The following is a 19330-nucleotide window of genomic DNA, read 5'->3' on the forward strand; positions in this document are numbered from 1 at the left end:
GAATGACACGGCGTCCCTGATTTCCATAAAGAACTTCAAATTTTGATTCGTCTGACCACAGAACAGTTTTCCACTTTGCCACAGTCCATTTTAAATGAGCCTTGGCCCAGAGAAGACGTCTGCGCTTCTGGATCATGTTTAGATACGGCTTCTTCTTTGAACTATAGAGTTTTAGCTGGCAACGGCGGATGGCACGGTGAATTGTGTTCACAGATAATGTTCTCTGGAAATATTCCTGAGCCCATTTTGTGATTTCCAATACAGAAGCATGCCTGTATGTGATGCAGTGCCGTCTAAGGGCCCGAAGATCACGGGCACCCAGTATGGTTTTCCGGCCTTGACCCTTACGCACAGAGATTCTTCCAGATTCTCTGAATCTTTTGATGATATTATGCACTGTAGATGATGATATGTTCAAACTCTTTGCAATTTTACACTGTCGAACTCCTTTCTGATATTGCTCCACTATTTGTCGGCGCAGAATTGGGGGGATTGGTGATCCTCTTCCCATCTTTACTTCTGAGAGCCGCTGCCACTCCAAGATGCTCTTTTTATACCCAGTCATGTTAATGACCTATTGCCAATTGACCTAATGAGTTGCAATTTGGTCCTCCAGCTGTTCCTTTTTTGTACCTTTAACTTTTCCAGCCTCTTATTGCCCCTGTCCCAACTTTTTTGAGATGTGTTGCTGTCATGAAATTTCAAATGAGCCAATATTTGGCATGAAATTTCAAAATGTCTCACTTTCAACATTTGATATGTTGTCTATGTTCTATTAGTTTTTGAGATTTTGTAAATTATTGCATTCTGTTTTTATTTACAATTTGTACTTTTGTCCCAACTTTTTTGGAATCGGGGTTGTATGTGTCAGCCCTGTGATGACCTAGTGACTTGTCCAGGGTGTACCCCGCCTTTCGTCCGTAGTCAGCTGGGATAGGCTCCAGCTTGCCTGCGACCCTGTAGAACAGGATAAAGCGGCTAGAGATCATGAGATGAGATAATAATAATAATAATAATAATAATAATGTTGGCTGGCTTTTTTCGTGGTATATCAGATATATTCCATTCAGCTACTCGTCTTTGACTCTTTCGATATCATGCTAGCTGAATGGAATATATCTGATATACCACTCAACGCCAGACAATATTATTTAAATATACAGTTAGTTTGGAAAAATGTTCCTATCCTATGAAAGCTTAAAAATGTACTTAAAAGGAGACTAACTAATGTGAATTGGTGATGCGGTTTGATATACAGATTATGCTGTGAGCTTTAAATTGGTTCACACACATTACGTGAAAAGGTTTATTTTTAAAAAAATAAGACGAAAGAAATGTCAGTTCTGGTGGTGTACAAGTACAAATGCTGTGCAACACTTCAGAGTCTCATCTCTCAAGCTACAATGTACTGTATAGACACTATACAACCAAAAGTATATGGACACCTGATTGACCATCACATCCGTATGTCCTTATTGAACAGCTCGTTTCAGATTCTGTCCCTTTTCACTGTTATAATAACTGCCACTTTTCTGGATTTTGGAGTGTGGTTGTAGGGATTTGTGATCATTCAGCATTAGTGAGATCAGGCACTGATGTTGGGTGAGGAGTAATGTCTGGGGTGTAGTCCAGTTCATCCCAATGGTGTTAAATGGGATTGAGTTCAGTCAGGGCTCTGTGCAGGACACTCGCGTTCTTCCACTCCAACCTTAACACACCATGTCTTCATGGAGCGCGCTTTGTGCACAGGAGCATTGTCATGCTGGAGCAGCATGTTTAGTTCTAGGGAAGGAAAATTTCAAAGTTCGAGCGTAAAAAGAAATTCTAGACAAGTTTGTGCTTCAACTTTGTGACAACAGTTTGCGGAAGAACCACACATGGGTGAGATGGTCAGGTGTCCACATACTTTTGGGCTTATAGCGTATATAGTGTTGCTGCTTGTCGTAATCGGCTTATTTTAGATTTTCTTACAGTACACGGCTTACACAAATATTTACACACAACCTGACTAAAATCTTGAGAGATGATGATGATGATGATACATGTCTGTTCTTTTGTCTCATTTTGTTCCTGCATCAGGTGAACAACTTTGTGGTGTTTGAGGGCTTCTTCAGGAACAGATCAGGTAAGATCTCCGTCATGTGAATGTCTGGGGTGATGTGAGGTTGGGAATGTGTGTCGAATATGTATCCCTTTCGATTTCTATTTATTCATTTGACATTTAAATTTATCCAAAGTTTTCATTCTGGCTATGAGATGATATTTTACCTTTCAGTCGTTCAGTGACTGGACAGAGAAATTGGTTTAGTGGTTATGTGCAAGCTGACAGATAGTTAAATGTCTTTTTTAATTTGCGCTAGCAGCATTGGTGCAAATTGTTACTCTCACTCAGGATCTTTCTACTTTATTCTTTTTCTTCTTATTATTAAGATATATTTCAGATATATTCCATTCAGCTACTCGTCTTCGACTCGTTCGATATCGTGCTAGCTGAATGGGATATATCTGATATACCACTGAACACCAGACAATATTATTTAAACATACAGTTAGTTTGGAAAAATGTTCGTACAGTATCCTATGAAAGCTTCGAAATTTACTTAAAAGGAGACTAACTAATGTGAATTGGTTCTCCTAACATTTTTAGGACGCTATTTCTCCCCCAGTTTTCAGCCAATCATCACCAAATTTCACATGAAGAATACCTCTGGGCTGAATTATATTGCTATGACTTTTGGTGCTGATCTGGATCACTGATCCAGAATGATCCATTAAAAACAGCCTTTTTTCCTCACGAAGAGTCATTCTCCATCTCTTACCATTCCGGATCTATAGGGTACGGTGACCAGACGTCCCAGTCTGTAAGAGCTAGCGCAAATTACTGTGACTTTAGTCACAGTCTCTATCTAGTTGTTGTTGTTACTATTATCATCGTAATGTTTTTTAGGACGCTATTTCTCCCTCAGTTTTCAACCAATCATCACCAAATTTCACATGAAGAATACCTCTGGACTGAAGTACGTTGTTATGACTTTTGGTGCTGATCTGGATCACTGATCCAGAGTGATCTGTGAAAAACAGGATTTTTTCAATCACTTAATTCTATCAATTTTCATGATTTTTTTTCAATCGGTTTTTTAAATTCTGTTCAGGGTGGCAGGGCACAACTTTTCCTCACTAAGGCCACACCAATTTAATTAGTTGGTTCTCAGATTTTTTAAGGAAAAATATGAAGCGAGCGCGCGAAATAAAAAAAAAAAAAAAAATGCTCTCATGGTAAAATTAGTGGTGGAAATAGATGGCTTTCCTAATAGAGAAACAAAACAAAGACAATACATTATTGTTACACATTTTCATATGGCTCTTTTAATAGCTTATCTTATTTCCACCCATATGCATTAAGGGCTAGCTCTGGCTGCACGTCTTTTATCAGGCAAACCAGTAAACAGATAGGCTAAATAAACGATTGAATTACAGTCAATTGAGCATCTACAATGCACAGAAAAAAAGACTTGACCAGGAGTCGGCTACTTCTGATGGCTAAATGCTTTGAATGATTTTTTTTGTTTGCCCCTCACATCAATCACTGAAATATATAAATAAAACCCACCTCCACGGAGTTGTAGTCCAAGTTGGCACATCGCAGGGTAACAAGCTCACGGCATCTTGAGTACAACTGTGCAAAGTTTTCCCCCTCTTGAATTTCGACACACCTGTCAAAGATTTTACGCTTCTGTTCGCTGAATATCCTAACAATCACAAACGCAGGCTTTGCAGGATTCCCCTCCACAGGCATGTTTCTTCCACAAGCCTTTATCTAAAGTGAAAGGGGCGATTTGATTGGTTTTTGACGTCACGTGACCTCAACCTGCAGTCGATCTTAATTTTATTTTATTTTTTCATTTTGCATTTTCTTCAAGCGGCGATTCCAAGAACCAACTAATCGAATTGGTGTGGCCTAAGCGTCATTCTCTATCTCTTACCATTCTAGATCTATAGGGTACAGTGACCAGACGTCCCGGTCTGTAAGAGAGAGCGCAAATCACTGTGACTTTAGTCACAGTCTCTATCTAGTTATTATTATCGTAATGTTTTTTTAGGATGCTATTTCTCCCCCAGTTTTCAACTGATCATCAAATTTCACATGAAGAATACCTCTGGGCTGAATTATATTGCTATGACTTTTGGTGTTGATTTGGATCACTGATCCAGAATGATCCATTAAAAACAGCCTTTTTTCCTCATGAAGCATCATTCTCTATCTCTTACCATTCCAGATCTATAGGTTACAGTGACCAGACGTCCCGGTCTGTAAGAGCTAGCGCAAATTACTGTGACTTTAGTCACAGTCTTTATCTAGTTATCATTTATTATTATTATCGTAAAAAAAATTTTAGGACACTATTGCCCCTTTTCCACCAAAGCAGTTCCAGGGCTGGTTTGGGGCCAGTGCTTAGTTTGGAACCGGGTTTTCTGTTTCCACTGACAAAGAACTGGCTCTGGGGCCAGAAAAAACGGTTCCAGGCTAGCACCAACTCTCTGCTGGGCCAGAGGAAAGAACCGCTTACGTCAGCGGGGGGGCGGAGTTGTTAAGACCAACAACAATAACAAGACTGTGAAAGATCGCCATTTTTAAGCGACGAGAAGCAGCAACTGTACAAACGCGAAGTCATCCATTATTATTGTTGTTGCTGCTGCTGCTTCTTCCTCGTTTTTGCTTTGATATTCGCGCCAAGGTTTATGCAAACGTAGCGACGTAACTGACGTATACAGCGACGTAATGACGTGGTTTCCCTTAGCACCGCGAGCTATGGAAAAGCAAACTGGTTCTCAGCTAGCTCGCAAGTTGAATGAGTTGTGAACCAGCACCAGCACTGGCCCCGAACCAGCCCTGGAACTGATTTGGTGGAAAAGGGGTATATTTCTCCCTCAGTTTTCAACCAATCATCACCAAATTTCACCTGAAAAATACCTCTTGACTTAATTAAGTTGCTATGACTTTTGGTGCTGATCTGGATCACTGATCCAGAATGATCCATTAAAAACAGCCTTTTTTCCTCACTAAGCGTCATTCTCTATCTCTTACCATTCCGGATCTTTTGGGTACGGTGACCAGACGTCCCGGTCTGTAAGAGCTAGCGCAAATTACTGTGATTTTAGTCACAGTCTCTATCTAGTTGTTGTTGTTATTATTATTATTATTATTATTATTATCGTAACTTTTTTAGGACGCTATTTCTCCCTCAGATTTCAACCAATCATCACCAAATTTCACATGAAGAATACCTCTGGGCTGAATTATGTTGCTATGACTTTTGGTGCAGGGCGGCACGGTGGTGTAGTGGTTAGCGCTGTCGCCTCACAGCAAGAAGGTCCGGGTTCGAGCCCCGCGGCCGGCGAGGGCCTTTCTGTGCGGAGTTTGCATGTTCTCCCCGTGTCCGTGTGGGTTTCCTCCGGGTGCTCCGGTTTCCCCCACAGTCCAAAGACATGCAGGTTAGGTTAACTGGTGACTCTAAATTGAGCGTAGGTGTGAATGTGAGTGTGAATGGTTGTCTGTGTCTATGTGTTAGCCCTGTGATGACCTGGCGACTTGTCCAGGGTGTACCCCGCCTTTCGCCCGTAGTCAGCTGGGATAGGCTCCGGCTTGCCTGCGACCCTGTAGAACAGGATAAAGCGGCTACAGATAATGAGATGAGATGAGATTTTTGGTGCTGATCTGGATCACTGATCCACAGTGACCCATGAAAAATAGGATTTTTTTTCCAATCACTTATAACTCTGTCAATTTTCATGATTTTTTTTCAATCAGTTTTTTAAATTCTGTTCTGGGCGGCAGGACGCAACTTTTCCTCACTAAGCGCCATTCTGTATCTCTTACCGTTTTGGATCTATAGGGTACGATGACCAGACATCCCGGTTTGTAATAGCTAGCACAAATTACTGTGACTTTAGTCACAGTCTCTATCTAGTTTTTAAAATTATTTTGAATGTGTAGCTTCTCGAAAGAAGCTCGCTTAGCATTAGTGGTGCTTTAAAACGCTGGAGTTTAGCTCAGGTGTATCTTGCTGATCTCCTGGAACACTATAACCCAGACATGTGGACTCGAGTCATGTGACTTGGACTCGAGTCAGACTTGAGTCACCACTTTGATGACTTGAAACTTGAAATCCCGAGATGAGGAATGACTTGCAACTCGACTCGGACTTGCACGCTGTTGACTCGAGACTTGACTTGGACTTGACAGTTTTAGCTTGCAATGACTTGGCGTATCAGGTATAAATATTCCCCCCCCCCTCGATTTTGAATCCAAGTACACTCGTTATTATTTGAATGCGGTGTAGCTCCTTGTCCTAGGCTACGGCAGCTCAATCCACTAACACTAGGTGTCACTCAAGCACTTCAACTGGTTCAAATGAAAAACCAAACGGTGATGGGCAACGAGGACGCTGAATGATGGACGGATAAAACATGATTCCCCGCGTAATTTCCTTTGGATTTAAAGAATACTCCAATACAGATGGCAAACGCATTGCTACGTGCAGAACATGTGGAGCCACAATTTCGGACAGCCAGTCAACCACATCAAACTTCACTCGTCACCTGAGGCTGCATAAGGAAAAGTAAGTAACAAAGCTAGGCTACAGCTAGCAAGAATCTGTACAGGCTAGTTGGTGGCTAGAAGTGGAATGTGTTAATGTATTAACGCTGTCAAGGATTTGTTTTGCTGAATATAAAATAGTGAAGTAGATTTTTTTATTGGATTGCTTTTGTGTTCAGTCTAGTGTTAGATTATGTGGACTAGGCTACCAGTTAACACACATTGGGAAGGCATAGCCAGAAGGTGGTGATTTGGTCAGAGCAGAGAACGTTTACAAGATTGTTATAAAGGCTCTGGTCAGAACGACACAGACTTATGATAAGAACCGGACAGCAAAGGATAAAACGTGAATCAAATAAACAGTTACCCAGGCTGCAAACTAAGTATGTAAAACAGAAGTTCGCTCTTTGCAATGGGAAAGTCAGTGCTTGTCATGAAAGGCATTTAAACCACTGAGACGAGATGACTAGCAATGCAAGTTAAACCAGGCGTTTAACTGTTTGCTACGTACTGCACCAAGTCGTGGACGCTGTGCGATGTGTTATTAGTGCTGGGATTACGTGTCATCAGAGACGTTCAATTCTATTCTCTTCCTCTCTCTGGTGTCATGAAGGCAATGTGAATAATGGGCCATTTGGGCTATGTAAAATGTAAGCTCAGCTGACGTTTTATAGCGCAGTACATCCCGACAAATTGGAGTGTAGCCTACTCCGACGCGAAGCATTATCCCACAGTCTTACCCAAACGACAGGGCACACAATGCCTCTACATAGCGTGGCTTTACCAGTGCATTTATTAGTCTCTGGCGAGAAACCAAATTCGCCAAAAGCACGCAACTTGGATCTGGAGGATTCCGCTGAACATTCTGAAATTCACAACAACTGTTTATTCTACTTTATTATACGGCTCTCTAGAATGTTGCCAGGGCTTCATTCTCACATTCTGGCCAGAGGCCTAGAGGACTCTGATTCTGGCTACATCATCACAACGTTCTGTGTTTACTGAGGCTACCGGTATTTTAGTGAGTGTTTAGTGAATGCATTGTGGTCTAGCTAAACTGCTTAAGGGAACATCCTGGCTGGCTTGTATTAAACATTATACTGTGTATAAACAAATATGTTCAGATTAAATGAACTCAGACTTTGATATTGAAAATGATAAAAACATGTTAATGTCTACATGATTAAAAACAGAAAACAAGTAGGCCTACTAATTTTACATTATTTTTTCTTGTTTAGATTTGCAGAATATCTGAAGAACAAAATCATCCCAAGTGAGACAGAGCAGCCGTCCATTTCTGGATTCCTTACTGCAAAAGATACACAGTACAATGCTACCCACCCACAACAAAAAGCCATCACAAATTCAGTACTAACAGATTTGGTCATTGGATGCAACATCCCTCTCTCAGTAGTGGAGAACAGATATTTCCGGAATTTTTTGTCAGTTAGTTGGTCTCTCTCACACACACAAACGTACTCAAGTCACGTTGTATTGTGTTAAAGGCATGTCATGTTGTATGTTGGGACAGTGCCTAACTTCAGAAGGAAAACCATTCTTTGATTCTAAAAGTACACAGATCATCTGTTAGCTTGGACTTTGAGTTTCATGTCTTAAAATGCACATGAAAAGCATTTTTATGTGAAAAATGACATGAATGAAATGAAAAGAAAATGATTTTTGTTACACAGTACCAGTACTAGTTTTGTTTAGAATTTTGTTTTAATTTCTCACTAATTTTCCAATAAAAAATTTAAGGAAATGGTCATACTTTCACTCATTCTCACACCCTTAGCCTCAGATGTACACTGACTCACTCAAACTAAACTCACTGAAAATTTAGGATGCTTTACTAACGTTAACTAACTAATCATTGTCTCCTCTGAGATTCTTTGATTGTCTTGGGGCACAAGCTCTAAAACATTTTAAAATGGGAAAGAATGGGTGTACTGTAGTTACTTGTGCTGACTCTATGAATCATTGACATTACATTTAGCAGACATTTTTATCCAAGGTGACTGGAAAAGGAGGACATACACTGCAGTGTGGAGAGGTAATACATTTGTGATCAAAAATGTGTTGATTGCTTGTAGAATAAATGGTGACTTGTTAGGGACTTGGAAAAAAATGAGACTTGGACTTGGACTCGACTTGGCTTGGGTAGGACTTGGACTTGGACTTGACTTGGTCAAAAGTGCCTTGACTTGTGACTTGACTCGGACTTGAGTGGTAGGACTTGAGACTTACTTGTGACTTGCACATTAGTGACTTTGTCCCACCTCTGCTATAACCCCTCACAAGCACTTCACTTAGCTGCACATGTGCATCCTGAGGAGGAATCGCAGCTTAGCCAATGGCAAATATTTTTCTTGCAGCACCTCTAAATTTTGGAATAGTGTTCCAGGGAAAAGTTGGAGTGCTGTAAGGCTCTATTGGTGTTTTTGAATCTGATTCAAACATACTGTACTTTTTTATATCCAAAGTTTGTTTGTATGTGGGAATCATATTAAGTCAATAAAAACCTTTACGTGAAAGATGTGGCTGAAAGAATCCAACACATATGAAGTCAGCATTTCATCAGATCCAATATTAAGCCAGTCCAAATGCTGAAGCAGATCTTATCAAAACCAGAAGGCTGAATTTCAAAAGAGAAAAACGCAGGCATCGTGTACCGGATTCCTTGTAAAGATTGTAATGCTAAGTATATTGGTGAGACTGGACGTTCACTTGATACAAGAATAAAAGAACATAAGGCAAATGTTAGTTTGGCTAAATGTGAGACCTCCGCTTTAGCTGACCACGGCAACAGCCTGGGCCATGATGTCATGTGGGTTACAGCAGTGTACTCATTTCTGAAGACCATTGGTTAAAGAGAAAAATTGCTAATGCATGGATGATCACTTGTGATAGCAATGCACTAACCAACAGAGACTGTGGCAGAAAAATACCTGAAAGTTTTCTGCCTTTAATTAAAAAGATATATAATTTACAGCATGTGAGCTTTATGTAAGGTTTTTAGTTTATCTCGTAGCATTTTTTTAATTTATGTCCTTTTTTCTTCTCAAGTCAAGTCAACTTTATTGTCAAATATGCTATACATGCTTGGCATACAGCACAGATGAAATTTCAGTCCTCTCTGACCCACGGTGCAAACAGGCAATGCAATAAATAAAAATAGAATAATTGAAAAAACAAACAGGGCGGCACGGTGGTGTAGTGGTTAGCGCTGTCGCCTCACAGCAAGAAGGTCCTGGGTTCGAGCCCTGGGGCCGGTGAGGGCCTTTCTGTGCGGAGTTTGCATGTTCTCCCTGTGTCCGCGTGGGTTTCCTCCGGGTGCTCCGGTTTCCCCCACAGTCCAAAGACATGCAGGTTAGGTTAACTGGTGACTCTAAATTGAGCGTAGGTGTGAATGTGAGTGTGAATGGTTGTCTGTGTCTGTGTCAGCCCTGTGATGACCTGGCGACTTGTCCAGGGTGTACCCCGCCTTTCGCCCGTAGTCAGCTGGGATAGGCTCCAGCTTGCCTGCGACCCTGTAGAACAGGATAAAGCGGCTACAGATAATGAGATGAGAAAAAACAAACAATATAAAGAGTATAAATACTTTAGAGAGGAACTAGACATAGACTAAACACTCAAACAATATAACAGTATAAACACTAGATAAGAACTAGACATAGACTAAACACTCAGACAATATAAACAGTATAAACACTCTAGATAAGAACTAGACAAAGACTAAACACTCAAACAGACAATATAAACAGTATAAACACTCTTGTTTCAATGTTTCTTGTAAATTATTTTATCTTACATGCACATGACCCATCATAACGCACATGACAGTTTAGTAGTTGTTGTTGTTGTTGTTGTTATTTTCAATTAAACTAGTTTGTTGACATTTGGAAATCAGAGGTGGACAAAGTACCCAACTTCATTACTTGAGTCAAAGTACAGATCCCACTGGTCAAATGTTACTCCGATACAAGTGAAAGTTCTCCAGTCAAATTTTTTACTTATGTTAAGCCTCGGTCACAACCGGCTGTACGTGCTCCTACGGCTGGTCTACGTGCAAGAAACGCACGGAGGGCGCGCGTGAAACGCACGGAGGGCATGCGTGATGTGCTGATTTTTGAGCCGTAGACTGGCCGCAGACCGGCCGCAGAGGTTCTTTGTCATGTCAAACAAACTCTACGGGCGCTTACATTTTTTTTCAGGTTGCAAGACAAACTTACAGCCAACGTACGTCTTTCTCCATGAACAAAAAAAAACGCAGCGATTTGGGAAACGCCAAAAATCGCACGGCCAAAAATTGTACGTCCGGTTGTGACCTAGGCTTTAAAGTACTGAAGTACTTGCTTTTAAAAATACTTAAGTAGTAAAAGTACATTTTCTATCAACGTATCGTTGTATTATTGCCACAACGCTTACAAAACCTAACGCCGTTACCAAAGACAGAAATGTGAATTCACAAAATGAACGCATGCTGTGCCATCATGGTGGTTTAACGTTAAGGTAGCTAGTCAGTGAAGCTCCACCTGACATCCTCGCAAACTCTTTTCAAACTCGAACTCGTATTAGGTAGCTAACGCTACTAGAAAAGAAAGATTTCTACATTCTGTTTATTTGGCAAGATTATGCTAAAACATATTTCTGAAAGGACTTCAGATAAGTTAACGTTATTCATATTAGCATAACTCCGTTTTTACATGCTAACTAACAGTGTCCAAGTTAACTAGCTATGTGTTAACGTTAGCCGTGGACAAGGCGATGGCAACTTGGCGGGCAAATCCATAGAAAGTCATTTGACTAACCAGACTGCATAGCTATTGCAACGTTATCGCTAGCTCTAAAAGCACAGACAACTTCATTACAAGCTTTCTCTTGGAATAAAACGTTTATATACCTCAATATACTTCCGCAGGTTGGACGGCGAGTTTTTGTAGGCCGTGATGTGGTTCGTTTTCGACAAACAAAGCAAACATTTAAAACAAAATGAATCTTTAATCCTTTTAGAAAACTGAAACATGGGTTCATGGGTCATGAGTGCGTGCATTCTCCAGAAGAACGGCCTCCTTCCGTCCTGCTATCAACTGATCGTGTTAAATAACGCTGCTGAGAAATAACTGAACTTGATTTTATCCAGTCTATGGACGTGACGTGACCCTAGTGATTACTGATCAGCTGTCTCAGTGTCACCTGCGAAAAAACCATCACGTTTTAGAAAAAAGAAAAAACATCCGCTTTCAAAGCTGCTTCATAGTAACGAGGAGCTTGATAGAAATGTAGTGGAGTGAAAAGTACGATATTTGCCTTTCAAATGTAGTGAAGTTAAAGTCATAAGTTTCCAAAAAAAATACTCAAGTAAAGTACAGATACTCAAAAAGTGTACTTAAGTACAGAACTCAAGTAAATGTACTTCATTACTGTCCACCTCTGTTGTAAATACACTTTGCATTCTGTCCCTGATGATAGACCGTAGGTCCGAAAGCTCGGAATAAAACTTCATAAATTTATATGGAAGATCTGTTTTTATTGACTTAACATACTGTACTTGTTTAACAAGGCATATTCATTCATATTCTTTTTTTTATGTTTTTTATTTGATTTCTTGTGATTTTCATTAAATCAGACATATTGTAGATTCCTATTCTTAATCATTAATACTTGGAGATCTTTTTTTTAAATAGAAAAAGTCCAAGAAAAATTATTATGAGGAGGGGGATTATTATATTTCCCATTCAGTTTATTAATAGTTACGCTAACTGTTTGGTTTTTTTTTTCTTTTATGGACCATCACGTCACATTTGTGACATTTAAAAGTAATCCTTCTCACTACCTGTTTCTGCCTTTTTTTTATTTTCTGTAAACGCTCGTGTTATCGTAGCGCCTCCTCAGATCCAGACCAGCAGGTTCATGATGCTGTAACTGACAGTTATTTTTAGTAATGGAAATATGCGTAACAGTTGGAGATTAGTCACCAGTTGGACCACTAATGCTGACATCATTGCTGTGCCAAGGCACCTTCCTATTCCAGAGTCAGAAAACTCGCTCAACTTGTGGTCTGACATTTACAGGTCACTTGTGGGTGGCTGTACGTACTTGAGTGGGGCTGGGAATGGGAAGAATGACTCAGGCATGTGGTATTCAGATTGAATTTCGGATTGGCAGAACCTGCGTTTGATTTTTTTATTTATTTATTTTTCCACACAAAGGAAACATTGCCCCTGAACAAGCCTGTACATGCGACAGCTTGTTATGTGACACGCAAAGTAGGATACAACCGTGTCCTATTGAGTGTACTTCGACAACTAATATCTTCGAAAGTGACAATATTTTAAATAAATGTGTTTATTTAATTGATCTAATGTCATGAGGTTATCAAGGGGAACTGTTCTCATGTTCTCATGATGGCTCCCGTTTTGTTTCGTCAAACTTCTAGGCGCTCCTTCCTCCCCTGTGACGGATCAGGGGATGTACGGCTTTTTGTAAGAACGCTCACTTTCTACTCTCCCCCATTCCCTTTCACCCAGCAGCAGCAGCAGCCTTTTCCCTGTTCGATCATTGCAAAACCTGATCACACCTGAGGCGTCTCGGTGTGAAAGCTGTCCCACTTCACCCATGCTTCTGTGCCTTGTTTTTTTTTTTTTTTTATTGCACTATATTGCATTGCATTGCAAAGAGTTAGACTCTTAGTGTGATATCAGGCTTGCTCAGTGTTTTCTCTACCTTTTGAAACAGCTTCTACACCTCTGCTTGTGCTAATGCAGTCCGTCCCTGAGGAAACATCCTCAACCCATAGCCAAAACACCTCCAGCTTCCCAACAATGGCATAAAAAATATGCTTATTGTGTGCATATATACATATATTCAATGGCTTGCGTAACTTATATAAGCACACATGAATATAGAGTATGTACAAGTATGTAAATATTAACGAAGAGTGTTGTGTAGCTTTCGTGTTCTAGATATAGGCACAGCTGTCATGCCATTTGTAACAGGATTGTTGTTTTTGTAGCCCCCCAGTTGAGAAAAGCTCCTCCAAAAAAGCCAGAGGGAGAGATCAAACCATATTCGCTAATGGAGAGAGAGGGTGAGTACAATATAAAACATGCTGATGTGGTGAAGTCTGACTCATTTATTGCAATCATTCATTCATATTCAATATGTGCGCTGTCTTGCTGAAGGTCATTAATTTGCTTATATTACATATAAATTTCTATTTTATGACTTCTATGTTATTGAGTCGGTACAAAAACATTTTAGAGTCCGTTTCATTTTCCAGCACAAAATTAAATGTTACAGAAAAAAAAGCCCCTCCTAGAACTGCCACCTTATTGTGGTGGAGGGGTTTATGTGCTTGAATGATCCTAGGAGCTATGTTGTCGGGGGCATGACACCCCTGTTAGGGTCTCCCAAGGCAGACAGGTCCTAGGTGACAGGCCAGACTAAGAACAGTTCATCAAAACCCCTTATGGATAACAATCGATCAAGGACTGTGACGTCGCCCGGTATGGCGCAGTCGGGGCCCCACCCTGGAGCTAGGCCCGGGGTTGGGGCTCGTATGCGAGCGCTTGGTGGCTGGGTCTTTGCCCACGGGACCCAGCCGGGCTCAGCCCGAAGCGGTGACGTGAGCCCGACCTCCTGTGGATTTACCACCCACAGAGGTAGCCGTAGGGGACTGGTGCAGCGTGGATTGGGCGGCAGTCGAAGGCAGGGGCCTCGACGACCTGATCCCTGATCACAGCAGCTAGCTGTTGGGACATGGAATGTCACTTCGCTGGGGGGGAAAGAGCCTGAGCTTGTGCGGGAGGTTGAGAGGTACCGGCTAGAGATAGTTGGGCTCACCTCCACGCACAGCTTGGGCTCCGGAACCCAGCTCCTCGAGAGGGGCTGGACTCTCCATTTCTCTGGAGTCGCCCATGGTGAACGGTGGCGGGCTGGTGTGGGCTTACTTATAGCTCCCCAGTTCAGCTGCCATGTGTTGGAGTTTACCCCAGTGAATGAGAGGGTCGCCTCTCTGCGCCTTCGGATCGGGGAGAGGGCTCTTGCTGTTGTTTGTGCCTATGGGCCGAATAGCAGTATAGAGTATCCGGCCTTCTTGGAGTCCCTGGGGGGGTACTGAGAGGTGCTCAGACTGGACCAGGCACCAGGACACCTTAGGTCGGAGGTCGATGATCGACTTTGTTGTCGTTTCACTGGATCTCTGGCCCTATGTCTTGGACACTCTGGTGAAGAGAGGGGCTGAGCTGTCAACTGATCACCACCGGGTGGTGAGTTGGATCCGCTGGCAGAGGAGGAAGCCGGACAGACCTAGCAGGCCCAAACATATGGTGAGGGTCTGCTGGGAACATCTGGCCGAGCACTCTGTCGGGGAGGTCTTTAACTCCCACCTCCGGGAGAGCTTCTCCCAGCTTCCGAGGGAGGCGGGGGACATTGAGTCTGAGTGGACCATGTTCTCTGCCTCCATTGTCGACATGGCTGTTCGGAGCTGTGGCCGCAAGGTCTCCGGTGCCTGTCATGGCGGCAATCCCCGAACCCGGTGGTGGACACCGGAAGTAAGGGATGCTGTCAAGCTGAAGAAGGAGTCCTATTGGGCCATGTTGGCCTCCGGGACTCCTGAGGCAGCTGACGGGTATCGGCAGGCCAGGTGTGCCGCAGCTCGGGCAGTTGCGGAGGCAAAAACTTGGAACTGGGAGGAGTTTGGTGAGGCCATGGAGGAGGACTATCAGTTGGCCTCGAAGAAATTCTGGCAAACCGTCTGGCGCCTCAGGAGGGGGAAGCAGTACTCTGCCAACACTGTTTACAGTGTGGGTGGGGAGCTGTTGACCTCGACTGGGAACATTGCCGGGCGGTGGAAGGAATACTTCGAGGATCTCCTCAATCCCACCATCATGTCTTCCATTGAGGAAGTGGAGGCTGATGACTCAGAGGTGGACTCGTCCATTACCCAAGCCGAAGTCACTGAGGTGGTTAGCAAGCTCCTCGGTGGCAAGGCACTGGGGGTGGATGAGATCCACCCCGAGTATCTCAAGTCTCTGGATGTTGTGGGGCTGTCTTGGCTGACACGCCTCTGCAACATCGCGTGGCGGTTGGGGACAGTGCCTCTGGAGTGGCAGACTGGGGTGGTGGTCCCCCTTTTTATGAAAGGGGACCGGAGAATGTGCTCCAATTATAGGGGAATCACACTTTCACACTTCTCAGCCTCCCAGGGAAGGTTTACTCCAGGGTACTGGAGAGGAGAATTCGGCCAATAGTCGAACCTCAGATCCAGGAGGAACAATGCGGTTTTCGTCCTGGTCGTGGAACACTGGACTAGAGGTCTGCGCGGGACAGAATTTTCAGTCCCGCTCCCGCCCGCTCCCGCAAAGAATTGATTTTCAGTCCCGCTCCCGCCCACGCCTGCCATATTTTGTCCCGCTCCCGCCCGCAAATCCCGCATGATGCAGACGTTTGCGTTACTTCTCACGAAAGTTCTTGTCATTGGCTTGGGGAATTAAACATGCTGAGCTTACCTGAGCTCTCCACTGACCGATCCTTCACCTAGCGCACGTAGCGAGGGTGCGCGTTGCCAGGCGACATGCGCAGCTGAGGCTTTACAGAGATACCCAACACACCTACCAAAATCTACAGTGGATATTAAGAATATTGTACATTGCACATAGCTTATGTCACTCCTCACATTTACATTCTAGGAAATACAAGTAGGCCTATAAGAAATTAATATAATTTAAAGACACAGTGTGATGGTGCCCTGCCCCCTACTTTGAGTGGATTTGAGCATAAATATCTACAGCTCACATTCAGGGGTGCGTTTCAAGCAATGTACCTCTTTTTAAAGCAGCACTTACTTCTGAAGCACTGTGAGCTTCACTAGAGGAGCTCTGCTCTTCTGCCATGATCAGAGATCTCAAACACGGAAGAGCAGAAAGGAATCGGAAACGTACGCGAGATTAGACCACATCCGCAAATTTAGGCATCTTAAAATGTTTTTATTAATGCCAAATAAAATATCCAGCACAAATTATATATGATAGACATAATAATTTATAAATTTTATTTTAAACACGTTTTTAGTTAGCGGGACTGCAGCTTATCACCTCTCCCGCCCGCTCCCGCATCGTGCACTCCCCCTCCCGCCCGCGCCCACAATGAGCTTTCAAAATTTGTCCCGCGCTGCACTGCTTTGCGTCGGGTCCCACAGGACTCCCGCGGGAGTGCAGGGCTCTACACTGGACCAGCTCTATACCCTTCATAGGGTGCTCGAGGGTTCATGGGAGTTTGCCCAACCAGTCAACATGTGCTTTGTGGATCCAGAGAAGGCATTCGACCGTGTCTCTTGTGGTATTCTGTGGGAGGTGCTTTGGGAGTATGGGGTTTGGGGCCCTTTGCTAAGGGCTGTCCGGTCCCTGTACGAACGGAGCAGGAGTCTGGTTCGCATTGCCGGCAGTAAGTCAGACCTGTTCCCAGTGCATGTTGGACTCCGGCAGGGCTGCCCTTTGTCGCCGGTTCTGTTCATAATCTTTATGGACAAAATTTCTAGGTGCAGCCAGGGGCCGGAAGGAATCCTGTTTGGGAACCACAGGATTTCATCTCTGCTTTTTGTAGATGTCCTGTTGTCCTGTTGGCTTCTTCAAACCAGGACCTTCAGCATGCACTGGGGCAGTTTGCAGTCGAGTGTGAAGCAGCTGGGATGAGAATCAGCAGCTCCAAGTCCAGGGCCATGGTTCTTGACCGGAAAAGGGTGGCTTGCCCTCTCCAGGTTGGTGGAGAAGTCCTGCCTCAAGTGGAGGAGTTTAAGTATCTCGGGATCTTGTTCACGAGTGAGGGAAGAATAGAGCATGAGATCGACAGGCGGATCGGTGCGGCCTCCGCAGTGATGCGGTCACTTTACCGGTCCGTCATGGTGAAGAAGGAGCTGAGCCAAAAGGCGAAGCTCTCGATTTACCGGTCAATCTACGTTCCGACTCTCACCTATGGTCATGAGCTTTGGGTAATGACCGAAAGAACAAGATCGCGGATACAAGCGGCCGAAATGAGTTTCCTTCGCAGGGTGGCTGGGGGCTCCCTTAGAGTTGGGGTGAGAAGCACAGTCACTCGGGAGGAGCTCGGAGTAGAGCCGCTGCTCCTCCACATCGAGAGGAATCAGCTGAGGTGGCTCGGGCATCTCTTTCGGATGCCTCCTGGACGTCTCCTTGGGGAGGTGTTCCAGGCATGTCCCCCCGGGAGGAGGCCCCGGGGAAGACCCAGAACACGCTGGAGGGACTATGTCTCTCGGCTGGCCTGGGAACACCTCAGTGTTCTTCCCAAGGAGCTGGCCGAGGTGTCTGGGGAAAGGGAAGTTTGGGCTTCCATGCTCAGACTGCTGCCTCCGCGACCCGGCCCCGGATAAGCGGAAGAAGACGAGACGAGAAAAAAAAAGTTTGTATCTGAGCAGCGCATTATCTAAGAGAGCACTTTTCAAATTAAAAATGAAAACATAATGAAGGCTGCTGGGTTTTGGTGCAAAATGAAGACGCGAGTGTGAAGAACTGTGGCTGGTTCTGGAAGATGCTCAGTAAAACCTACAGCTCATTTCATAATAAACCTGCACTCATTGGACCTGACACTACTATTTTTTTTTTCCAAGCAAAGGGTCGTCTAACACCAAATATTGACTTTGTTTCATTTATTATGGCTTACTGCTTACTGTTTATAGTGTTTTTTTTAAAAATGTTGAAACATTTCATTTCATTATATTTTAAGCCATTTTTGGTCTACACATGTGTCTAAGGGGTCGCAGGCGAGCTGGAGCCTATCCCAGCTGACTACAGGCGAAAGGCGGGGTACACCCTGGACAAGTCGCCAGATCATCGCAGGGCTGACACATAGACACAGACAACCATTCACACTCACATTCACACCTACGGTCAATTTAGAGTCACCAGTTAACCTAACCTGCATGTCTTTGGACTGTGGGGGAAACCGGAGCACCCGGAGGAAACCCACGCGGACTCGGGGAGAACATGCAAACTCCACACAGAAAGGCCCTCGCCGGCCACGGGGCTCGAACCCGGACCTTCTTGCTGTGAGGCAACGGTGCGAACCACTACACCACCTTCAGTAAACTTCAATTAAAAGAAAAAATACTTTAATACAAGTCATGTGACGAATTTCAGATTGGACAAGATGTTATTTATCTATTCTAAATATGGATAGTATTTTTATAAAAAAACAAAAAACCTTTTACCCAAATACATGTACAACCTGTGGGTCATTCCAGATTTCAGAGAACACTTCACGCCTCTGAGATAAACCTTTTTGTTATTTTCCACAAAAGAAATCTTTACTGAATCACTTTTGAACAGTAATGCAAATTATGACAAACTTTCACCAACAGCAATGTTTGATGTACATTTTAGACCCAATTTATCCATAAAACATTCACTAAACCATTCCCACCCCTCCCCCCACATTACTGGCTGCCTTCAACTCCTGATTCATCCATTCAACTTGAATAAACAGGAAGTGATTCAGTCTAACAATCTGGTTTTTTTGGAGCTGATTCTATTAACTGTGATAAAATCAATTGCATAAAAAGTCGATTTTCTGTATTATGTGAAATTTCAGTCATAAAAAAAGAAAAAAATATATATATACAGTGGTGCTTGAAAGTTTGTGAACCCTTTAGAATTTTCTATATTTCTGCATAAATATGACCTAAAACATCATCAGATTTTCACACAAGTCCTAAAA

General features: G+C 43.3%; 1 protein-coding gene across 1 annotated transcript in view; it reads left to right on the forward strand.

Moving 5' to 3' along the window:
• The window catches only part of atat1 (alpha tubulin acetyltransferase 1), a 54462-nt gene that overhangs the window by 25097 nt on the left and 10035 nt on the right, over positions 1–19330 (forward strand). The window contains exons 7-8 of the mRNA XM_060904677.1: positions 2080–2125; positions 13614–13688. Of these exons, the coding sequence (XP_060760660.1) occupies positions 2080–2125; positions 13614–13688 (121 nt within the window). The remainder of the gene's footprint in view (positions 1–2079; positions 2126–13613; positions 13689–19330) is intronic.

Source organism: Neoarius graeffei, chromosome 22, assembly GCF_027579695.1.
Source record: "Neoarius graeffei isolate fNeoGra1 chromosome 22, fNeoGra1.pri, whole genome shotgun sequence".
In the NCBI taxonomy this organism is placed as follows: domain Eukaryota; kingdom Metazoa; phylum Chordata; class Actinopteri; order Siluriformes; family Ariidae; genus Neoarius; species Neoarius graeffei.